An 11,188-nucleotide genomic window follows, 5' to 3' on the forward strand; every position below is an offset into this window, starting at 1 on the left:
GCAGCAGTCCGCGTCCCCTCGCCGGGCCGGGCGGGCGCAGGCTTGCGCCTCGCCGCCGCCGCCGCGGGCTAAGACTTCGCTAGGTGGGTCGACTCCCCCTCCCTCCTCTTCTTCTTCTTCTACTTCCTCCGCCTCCCGTTCCTCCTCCTCCTCCCGATTTTCCCTCCGCGGCGGGAGAGGGTGGGGGGGAAGGGGGAGGCCGGGGCTCGCCCCGAGCAGCCACGATGCTCCTGGACGCTGGCCCCCAGTACCCCGCGATCGGCGTGACCACCTTCGGCGCATCCCGCCACCACTCGGCGGGCGACGTGGCCGAGAGAGACGTGGGCCTGGGCATCAACCCGTTCGCCGACGGCATGGGTGCCTTCAAGCTCAACCCCAGTTCGCACGAGCTGGCCTCGGCCGGCCAGACGGCCTTCACGTCGCAGGCGCCGGGCTACGCGGCCGCCGCGGCCTTGGGCCACCACCACCACCCGGGCCACGTCGGTTCCTATTCCAGTGCGGCTTTCAATTCTACGCGGGACTTTCTGTTCCGCAACCGGGGTTTTGGCGACGCGGCGGCGGCCAGCGCACAGCACAGCCTCTTCGCTGCTTCGGCCGGCGGCTTCGGGGGCCCACACGGCCACACGGACGCTGCGGGCCACCTCCTTTTCCCTGGGCTTCACGAGCAGGCGGCGGGCCACGCTTCACCCAACGTGGTCAACGGGCAGATGAGGCTCGGCTTTTCGGGGGACATGTACCCACGGCCCGAGCAGTACGGCCAGGTGACCAGCCCGCGGTCTGAGCACTATGCCGCGCCACAGCTGCACGGCTACGGGCCCATGAACGTGAACATGGCTGCGCATCACGGCGCGGGCGCCTTCTTCCGCTATATGCGCCAACCCATTAAGCAAGAGCTCATCTGTAAGTGGATCGAGCCCGAGCAGCTGGCCAACCCTAAAAAGTCGTGCAACAAAACTTTCAGCACTATGCACGAGCTGGTCACACACGTCACGGTGGAGCACGTCGGTGGTCCAGAGCAGAGTAACCACATCTGCTTTTGGGAGGAGTGTCCACGGGAGGGCAAGCCTTTCAAAGCCAAATACAAACTGGTCAACCACATCCGAGTACACACGGGCGAAAAGCCTTTTCCCTGCCCTTTCCCTGGCTGCGGCAAAGTCTTTGCGCGTTCTGAGAACCTAAAGATCCACAAAAGGACGCACACAGGTATGGACACACTGTAGACACCCTGTTCCCATACCCTGGGCTTGAGATTCTCATTCCGAAAGTTAGGGCCAGGGGTCATAAACCCAGATTCCATGCGTTTCCGGGACTCAGGTTCCAGGAACCAGGCAGCGAAAATGCGCACTTGTTTTAAACTTGGGCCATGAAAGCATGAGAACAAGAGGGATCTAAGGATTCGATTTTTAAAAGGAGAAAGGGGGCCGAACCTAGAAAATGAGAACCCAAGTCAGGCTTGACAGGGCCTTTAGTGCGCTGGAGTACTGGCTGGCTCCACGCAGCTGGTCCGCGCCAGTTGTTTCAGCGTAAACAAATCTAAACTCTTGTTCAACACTCCATCTCCGCGACCTTGTGGAGTACTTGCTACAAGAAAGGGTTAAAGAATGTAGAAACAAAACAGAATGTAAAAGGTGGAAGTGAGAGATAGGAAGTCTTAGTTTGGGACTAGGGAGGCCTTTGTAGGTTCATATATATTTGAAAATCCTAATTTTAGAAGTGAGGGTGTGAAATTAGGAGTAAGGGTAATCAGTGGAAAGGAACAAAATCCTTATTGTTAATTTGATTCCATGGGGACTGTTTTTAAAACACTGGGTCCCAAGTTAACTTTAAAAATAAGGAAAGGTTAAGAGCATTTAAAAGGGGGGGAAAGGAGGGGAAAGGCATAGGGAAGGTGGGGTGTGGATGTCGAGAGTGGAAATGTTCTAGGCAACCCAGAGCTACAGGCTGGGACAGGCTGGAAATTCTGGGCCCTATGGGCCCACTAGGCCAGGAATCCTGCTGCCTTGCCTGTTTTGGTGTGCTTGGCTAATGGAGAACAGAATTGTGAACGTTGGGTTTAATGCCAGCCAAGAAAGAACTAGCAGGGCAGAGCTCCCCCCCTTTCAGACTAGGACTAATCTGTGAGTGTACGTGGGGCGGGGGCGACGAGGGGTGGTGCCGAGAGGCTAGGAGAGGGAGGGGAGGGGAGAAGAGCAAAGTAGCCGGGAATCAGCCCCCAAGAGAGTACAGGCGAGGTAGAAACTGCCCAAGGTCTAGTGCGTAGCCCTGGGCAGAAAAGCGGGCATCCAGAACTACTGCCCCTCTGGGATCTAAAATGTACGACTACCGCTGCTAGTGTTACTTGTAATGCAGGCCCAAAGTAACATGCTGTTTACTTGTTTTCAACATTAAGATATCAGTATAAATTCACAGCAGCACACAAATATATCAAGGGTCTAGTGTTTAAGTTCACACAGCACTATTCCTGGGCGGTTGGCTTTTAAGGCTTTCTTTTTATTTCATTTTCGAAAACCTCCACGGATTTATTGTAAACAAGACTCCCCCACCCCACCTTTCTCGCCATTCGCACCAGGGGAGAAGCCGTTCAAGTGCGAGTTCGAGGGCTGCGACCGGCGCTTCGCTAACAGCAGCGATCGCAAGAAGCACATGCATGTGCACACGAGCGACAAGCCCTACCTGTGTAAGATGTGCGACAAGTCCTACACGCATCCCAGCTCGTTACGCAAACACATGAAGGTAATTTGGAGGCCTGGCCGCTTGCGAGGGAGGTGGGGGGCAAGCAGGAGCCCTCTCTGCACTCTAGCTGGGGTTCCTGCGGGGCGGAGACGCTGGAGGTGGGGGAGCCGTAGCTCCACTCCTAGTGCAGCAGGGGCAGGAAGGGGTATAGGAGCACCCCAAGCCATCTTAAGTTCATTATTTCATAATGAAAGTAAAAAGACGCCTAGGCTGTGAAAGAATTGGCTCAGAGCTAGCAGTCGAAATTGTGCTGCGGGTCGCTTCGCGCCCCGCCGCGTGGAGCAGGCGACCTGGAGTCTGGCTCAAGTCTCAACACCAGCGGGACCTGGACCAACCGACTTTAGAGCGTGGCTATCCTAGACTTTGGCTGGGAATGTAGCCTTCTTCCCGGTCTTTTTGTCTTTTTGAGGACCCCAGGCCTCGTATCTGCCTAGAGCCTGGCCTGTGCAGGACTGTGGAGGGAGAGCCATGCCCAGATATCCACTAGTCTGCTGCCCCTGGAGTCCAGGGAAATCTAGGGCCCTGAAACAAGCAGGGCATGCGGGAGTACAGCCCTCAGCAACACTGGATGGCTTCTAAGGCGCCGTTTTGTCTCCATGAAAACCCGATTTTATTCCCGTAGGTCCACGAATCCTCCTCTCAGGGCTCGCAGCCTTCACCCGCCGCCAGCTCGGGCTATGAGTCGTCCACGCCACCCACCATCGTGTCTCCTTCCACAGACAACCCGACCACCAGCTCCATGTCGCCCTCCTCCTCTGCTGTCCATCACACAGCCGGCCACAGTGCGCTTTCTTCCAATTTTAACGAATGGTACGTTTAAAATCAGAAACAATACAAACCGAAGAAAACCCTATTTAAGAGACTGAACACAACACGTATGCCAATATTATTGAAGAAACCTTGTGGATCAAAACAGCCCCACATACGGACCCCACAATGCTTTCTTTTTGTTTGTTTGTTTTTAATTTTAATCTGCCAGTAGACCCAGGACCGAGTAGGAGAGAGGAAACAGCAGCCTTTAATTTTTTTCTTTTTCATTTCTGTTTTTGTAAAAGACTTAGTAGCTGAGGGGCCGGAGGGGTTCGAGGAGGAGCTGATGTCTGACCAAATATACCAATCCCAGGGGCCCAGGGGCCAATTTTTTGTTGGGTCAGAACAAGCAATCTGGGACTTCTTTTTTTTCCCCCCCTCTCTCTCCTTACCTTGTTTTTTTTTTTTTTTTTTTTTGTAAATAACAGAATTATTAGCTTCAAACTGTTCTGTTGGATTCTGTAAATAGTTACAGCTCGGTTGGAGCGGGTGGGTGGGATCGTGGAGTGGTGGTCTTTGCATTGGGGATGGGGGCTGGGAGGATGGGGAGGGGAAGGGGTGGGCGGCCGAAAGCCAACTGTTTGTACTGAATGGCGAGAATGTTCTAGTAAATGTGTACCAAATGTGAATTACTTTGTACGACTACAGTCTCCACGTCACCCTAACCGAATATTATTGGTATTAATGTGATTTTTTTGTATAAAGTGCAAACATTTTGTCCCAAAGTCTGAGTACTTTAGTGCAGTAAAATGTTTCATGTCCTGTCAAGAATTCGTGTAGTACGAGCCTGGATCTGCGTGTCACATTGTTCCATTTGTTTATGTAAAGTGATATTGAAAAGATATAAACTATAGCTGTCCGTTGCTTTGACAAAGATACAACCACAAAATGTATATAGTTCATAGTTTCCATATTTATCCGCATGTAAAGGGCCGGTTTATCCATGTTACAGCTATTCAATATTTATGGCTAGAAAAATTCGTATGTACACTTTAGTTTCCAGAACTGTTTGGTAACCTTTCGTACCTTATTAAAGACTCTGAAATCTCAGTGGTTGTAGCAGGAATTTCTTCATCACACTCCCATCTCCTTCCAGCAACCTGCACCAAGATTAGTGGGTCTCTGAAAAGCTCTCTAGCCTCTCTGGCCTTCCCTTTCTGTCACTGCAGGTCCTATAAATGTGATAAATGAACGCTACCCTGCTGGCTCTCCGAGAGGGTGTAATTAGTATTTATATCAAAATTTATGAAACAAATTTTCGGCCGCAGTATAATTTAAATGACCTTTGCAGACATAGAATAACAACCATAAAACAACAGAAATAGATTGCACAGGCAGCATCAATATTAATGTAAGGGAACAGTGAGAAGCTCAGGGGCTCTCTCAGTAGCCTTGCAAATGAACTTGCAGTCAGTTGAGAGTTCAACTGCACCCACCCCCCCCAAATTAAATTCAGTGGTTTGAAAGTGGGTTGCAGATTTACAATATTATATTTTAAATTACTGCCTTCAATTAAACCATTATGGCCATAACTAATTTTCAAGACATTGATGCTTATCCAGGCCTTCCATCTCTGTACAAAAATAAATGTCCATAGAGCATTTCACTTATATCATTTCAAATGTGATGCTAATTTAAATTAATTACTTCCTATGCTATGTTATTCCTATAATTTTGCTACTGTTATTGGTTCTCTCAAAAATATATTTAGAGAATTATTTCATGTAATGTGATTATCTCTCATCTCTTTTATTTATTTCTAATTTGCTTAAGAAATTTGTTCCATTGGTTGGTGTTGATACAGTAAATTTGTATATGAGGAGACCATATAAAAATCTAAATTACTTGTGCTTAATGACTGTAGCAGAACGCCTTTTCTGTAAATCAGATTGTCTTTCTTGCAGTTTAGTTTCATAGATTTGCAAGCTATGCTCCTTCCATGAAGTTAGTTTCCTGGGTGGGAACGCAGGCTTCTTTGTCTCTGGTTGTCGCTTGCTTGATCGCCCCATTAGGCAGACTTGGTAGCCCGAGATCACAAATCTGGTCCTTTGACTAAGGCAGCAAGGGTGCAGATGTGTTAGGGCAGAAGAGAGTTAGAGCACAGAGTGTGGTTCTCCTTCACCAGGAAGTCACAGTTCACACTCTGAGAACCCTGAATAATCTTACATCTATTTCAGAAACAGTGTCAATACTTCCCATTGACCAGTCACTGAATTAAAACGTTATGTTCTCTTTAAAAATACTTTATTGACTGTTTCTTTCACCTCTTGCTATTTGAATTCCTCACTTGTCGTCTACAAAGCCTTATTTATTGAGAAAAGGCTGTGCTTTGCTTCCAGGAGCACATCAAAAACTGGGGATAAGAATATTTAACTAAAAAAAAAATGTGATTGTTATTGTCACAGTGAAATTGGTCTGGCATGAAAAGAGCGCCACCTTGCAAAATTCATTGAGATTTAAGAAATTGAATATTCAATCAGGAATTGCTGTTGCCTCCCAAAATCTGTGGGAGTAAAACCTGGCCCCATATAGTTTTAGAGGTCTGAAATTCATTAACAGTATACATGACTTAAGTGACTACAGGCAATAAGCTCAATGGTCACAAATAGAAAAGAAGAGAAAAAAATAGCTCATTTCTCTAGGAAGAATAATGGGTCAATTAATAATCACTTCCTCTTTTTAATGTAGAGGAAAGATTTTCTGGGAACCTGATGTGAACATGATAGTGATAACTGTATTAGGTAACTTTCTCAGAGCATTTAAGAAGGCAGCATATGATGAGTTATCTTTGCTGTGACCATTCCTACATGCAGTTTAATTCAAAGTTGAAGTGGTGTCTGAATATGTTATATATCTAAGGACTTTTGCTTTAATATTGTAGCTTAATCGTTAAATATCACATTGACATGATTTAGGTAAAATATTTTAAAGACAAATTTTGGAGGTAAATGTTTATTTCATACCTACTTTATATTTCAAATATTTATGTAGATTTTGAAGCTAAAACAATTTAATAACCATTTAGATAGTCTTCTGTGTATAGTCACTTAGCAAAGGAACTGTTATCATAAAAGATAACATTTATGACAATCCCCATTCTTCATTCTACACCCACCATAAAGAAAAGATTATTAATGATGTAAGTCACCAAAATAATGCTTCAAACTTAAATGTAGTCTATTATGTTGCTGGTACCTTGAATGTCTGCTTATTGAGATGTATTCTTCATACTTTTCTTCATGGGTTATTAGGTTTTGAAATACATGAATGTGAATAGTGAAATATATTGTTAGACTCTATTTAGCAGGGGCTGAAAATGCTGCAAATGGCTGGTTTCTGTGTGTAGCTGTGGATTTTTATTTAGTCAGAAGGCCATATTAATTCACATTGTGATCACATTGTATTTTGGATACTATCAAATGATTAGGACAGCTAACAAGTTATTAAAATGCCATTTTGTGTCAACAGAAAATTCTTGCATATAAGCAATCATATTTACAAAATGAAGAGAGATGTGTATGTATTTCCAGAACAAGTATATAAATATACAGGCACCGCTTATACAAAGCTAAGCAATTTTCAGACATTTCAGATCCTTTGTTTTCTTCTTCAAAAGCTGCCCCCAACTGCTTTAAGCATTTGCAGCTGATGATTTGATTTTTTTTAAAGTCAAGCATTTATGTTAACCTTTAAGTAAACTACTTCCAAAGAAATATGTAACCTTTCAATTGCCCCATCTGCTTATTTATTTATTTAGGCTTTAGCTGACAATGAAAATAACACTAACCTTCTTTCCTGATAGGCATCTTTATTTTTTGATTGTGAATGTTTAAAGTGTTGGAAACAGAAGTATACACATTAAGTATACACCTGCCCCCCCCCAACTTTCTGAAACTTCCTTTTTGAGGCCAACTTGTAAGTCAGTTCTTGTGAAGATAGAAACTGGCCATAATACTTTGCAGAAAGTGAGTTGGATAGGTCTGAAAGTGTACTTAGTATGAGATGTTCTGAATTACAGTGGTCTGGCATACATAAAAGGAAGGTGCTGAGTTTATGTTCTTAATCATCTGTAGCTAGATAGGAAGACATCAGATTTTATACATTCTTACTACTCATTTCTTATCATTTTCTAAGTTAAAATACTATTTTCTCCACTTTAGGTACAGAGTTCTAAATTCTCTGTAACATCAGTTATAGCTTTCAGAACTATGTGTGACATTAGGAAACAAAAAGTTGTCAGCTGATATTACAATTTTTGGTTTTTGACTTATTGGAAATACAGTAACAATAGAAAGATTGCCCTTCTTCATGACAGTCCAGCTACTAGAGAGCTGTTTAACCCACAGTGCTTTTAACCACCCCACCCACTCACTGGCTGTCATATATTAAACTGGTTAGATATGGAACACAAGCCTTTTTTGGAGCCATCATACAGCAAATCTATTTATTTATAATAACTACAAGTTTGGGGCCAAAAATAAATAATGTTAGCATATAACACTACAAAGTCTATGGGAAATATAATGGTCATATATACAAATTATGAGGGATTTTTTTCCAACTGTGCAAGGCTGGGGAGTTCAGAGTTCTTTCTCGTTATGCTAACTAGGGAAAGTTTTTTTCCCCTCCTGAGAGCCAACATCACCAGCTACTTGGGTTGAAATGTGTTCAGAATATGAGTTACCAAATGATATATTAGAATTGAGTTTTTCAAGATTACGAGAGGGATTTTAGTTATATAATAGGGGCTTAAAGCCTGCTCACGAAGATGGCAGAGACTCAAGACTACCAGGCTGCTGCCTCCGTCCGAGGCTTGCTACCTGAGGAATGGAGGGCCCTGTGAAAGTTTGCGGGCCACGGGTCCACCCACAGCGCACAAGTGTGAAAGAACTGGAACCATGCCTTTCCCAACAACAACAACAACAACAACAACAACAACAACAACAAAACAGTTTGCTCACTTGTCTGCGTAACAAGCCCCACTGTGAGCGACAGAAAACCTGAACATAAACAAGGAGAGAAGTTTTGATCGGGATTCCTTTAACATCTATAGTCTATCACCAAAAAACTAAAGTTGTGGAGGGAGATGAAACCTGGAGCCAGGGTGGGATGAGCGCTCCTGAGGAGCTTCTGTTTTGAGCAGTCGGAAACAAGCCTGGGGCGTGGGTGTGGAAGGACTGAGCCGGCCTCCCGGTAGCTCTGCGCCAGGCCCACGTCCAGGCCCAGGGGGCTTCAGCCCCGGGACCTACGTCCGCAGCCCGCCCGCTGGCCACCAGCGCGCATGCGCGGCTCGTGGCCTGCGCCTCTCGTGCTGATGAGTATGCATGACGCCCCCGCCCTCTGGGGGCGCCCAGGGAGCAGGGCGGGTTGGTGAAAGTCTCTGGCCCGGCTTCCAAAATATTGCGTGGGGAAGCTACACGCGTTTGTTTTCCAACCCCGCTGATGCGAGGGTCAGGGAGTGTGGCCCCGGCGGGATCCGCCCTCAGCGCCCCAAGGGCCTGTCCAAGGTACTTCTGTACCCAGGGCCCACTGCAGAAACGGCCTCCAGCTTTACGCTAGTTCTCTCGGGACTCCCTCCTGCCGCTTGCTTTCCCCGCCTGTTATGGGAGCAGGATCTCTGGAGTGTCGCAGACCAGATGTCTGGGGAGACCCTCACCTGCGCCCTAGGGCGGCACTGGGGGATACCCCAAAGCTACCATCTTCCCTAACTTACCACCACTTCTGCGTGCTGCCCCTTGTGTCCTCCTGCCCTCTGGCTCTCTGCCAGAGACCCAACATCCCATTTAATACCTTAAAGGCTGTTTGCTTGAACTTGGTTTCTAGTTGTTTTTTTTTTTTTCCTCAACATTTTGCTTTTCTTTGATCAGAGACAGTCCTGTTGAGTTCATATACCTTTAACGTGATGCAAACCCAAAGGTTATGGAACTGGCACAGAGATCACAAGGTTTGGTGAGAGAAATCAGAGTTCTAGTTCTGAGTTATCCCTTTCCTCTCTTCCTGACGTTTTTAGAATTCTGTTCATTGCAAGGTATATAATTTGTAAGATGTAGCGTCCAAAATTTGTAAACTAAAGAAAGGCATTGTCTCTGGTACACTTTCATCAACATATAGAATTTTGTCTCTGTGAACTTTAATTAAAATCTCGGTCCCAGGATGACAGAAATGCTGCCAACAGGTTTCATTCCTCCTCTGGACTTCGCTTCCAGCTGAATAGGTACAGGTATTTTTTGTGCATCATAACTCGCCTCACTTTTCTGACTGCCACCAGTGAAAAGCCTTAGTCCAGTTAATATGGCAGACTAACCCACAGCCAGCTCCACCCAGTTCCAGTTCTGCCAGTCCGTGTCAGTTCTGGGAGACATAGAACCCTTTAACCTCAATACATCTGTCAAACTTGACGAGGAAGGACAGAATTTGGAAACGTTCTTTTCAGGACAAGGCCTTTCTTCTTAGCTGACCTGGCAGCTCAATACCAGGTTAGCTCAACCAATCTCCGCTTCAATAAGAAGTTGACTGGAGAGAAGCGGTTTGCAATAGGCCTCTGGCCTGCTTCGCTGTTACTTGCTCGTCAAGGGTTAGGTCTGCAGCTGAAGCCAATGACACCCTACTGTCAGTGTGCAGAACAAAGTGGTTGCAGCACAGGCTTCTGTTCTTTCCCAGGTCCTCACCGACCAGAGGGCCCAGAGGCTAGTGAGCCCTGAACCACACCCTCCTCTTCTTTGGCAGGGACGCTAACTAGTGCTAAAGACCTGTGCTGGGCTTGTTCTGTCCAGGAAACTCAGTATCAGCCAATGCTCCCACGGCTGTCCTCCACAGCAAGGCTCCCAAACCCTTCTCATTTGGCAAGGGGCTTATGGGGATGGAGGGGCGGGGCGGGCTGGAGTTGGGGGCTGCACACTGCCCGCCTGCCCAGCTCGACTCAGCTCAGCCACCAGCTTCCAGGGTGATGATCCCCTCCTTTCGGGGCTGGACTGTAGAGACGCACCCCCACTGCCAGAACGATTGGGCGGGCAGTGTGGCTTCCCCCGCCACACTGCCCGGTCCAGGTCCAGCCGGTCTGCGGAACTGGCAGCAGGGATGTGGGAGCCCGGGAAGTGGGACTCCGAAGCACACGGGCGCTCTCTTTTCTCCCACTTGAGCCTTATCCCCCACCCAAATTGCTTGTCTCCAGTAGGAATGACCGCGTGACCTCTATCAAAATGTAGACCCCAGACCTGGTAAGTCGAGTTCTTCCCTCAGCGCAGCTGCACCACCTTCTCAGCGGCTACGGAAGACCGCTGCTCGCACGCTTGGCGAGAGGCGCGCGCCTTCTACTGGGGCTGTTGGGAGCAGCCCAGCCCTAGCGGTCCTGGCCGCGGAGGGTGTAAGATCCAGAGGACCCAGGGTGGACGCCAGTGCTCCGTCTTCACAGTGAGGCCCAGGACCAGTCTCAGAGCTCTGCTTAGAACCTGTGGCCAACAAAGCTGTCTGTGTAAAATCAGCTTCCTGCCGGCCTCTAAAGGGGAAGGGCCGCGGGGCAGGAGGATGGCCTCTTTCCCTAAGTAGTTTCCAATCACTAACGTCGCCAACAAAATATACTTAAGCCTCCACTGGGATTCTGTGACGTTATCTTCATCATTTTTATTTTAAGATTTTGGCGCTTTAC

The 11,188-nt window shown here is 47.2% G+C and overlaps 2 protein-coding genes across 3 annotated transcripts in view; one reads left to right on the forward strand and one right to left on the reverse strand.

Annotated features, from left to right (window-relative positions):
* Nucleotides 1-10,859, reverse strand: part of Zic4 (Zic family member 4) — a 33,869-nt gene extending 23,010 nt beyond the window's left edge. Inside the window, exon 1 of one of the 2 annotated variants that reach the window (XM_045136870.1) lies at nucleotides 10,758-10,859. The gene's annotated coding sequence lies outside the window, so the exon portion shown is untranslated. Of the gene's footprint in view, nucleotides 1-9,256; nucleotides 9,354-10,757 lie in introns of those variants that run through there. The other variant, XM_045136869.1, reaches the window with a different exon arrangement.
* On the forward strand, nucleotides 20-3,929 carry Zic1 (Zic family member 1). Its single transcript, XM_004663634.3, has 3 exons — nucleotides 20-1,203; nucleotides 2,570-2,733; nucleotides 3,356-3,929. Exons 1-3 carry the CDS (start codon nucleotides 225-227, stop codon nucleotides 3,551-3,553), a joined length of 1,341 nt encoding a protein of 446 aa, XP_004663691.1. The 5' UTR covers nucleotides 20-224; the 3' UTR covers nucleotides 3,554-3,929.
* Nucleotides 10,860-11,188: the final 329 nt, after the last annotated feature.

This window comes from Jaculus jaculus, chromosome 17, assembly GCF_020740685.1.
Source record: "Jaculus jaculus isolate mJacJac1 chromosome 17, mJacJac1.mat.Y.cur, whole genome shotgun sequence".
NCBI lineage: Eukaryota > Metazoa > Chordata > Mammalia > Rodentia > Dipodidae > Jaculus > Jaculus jaculus.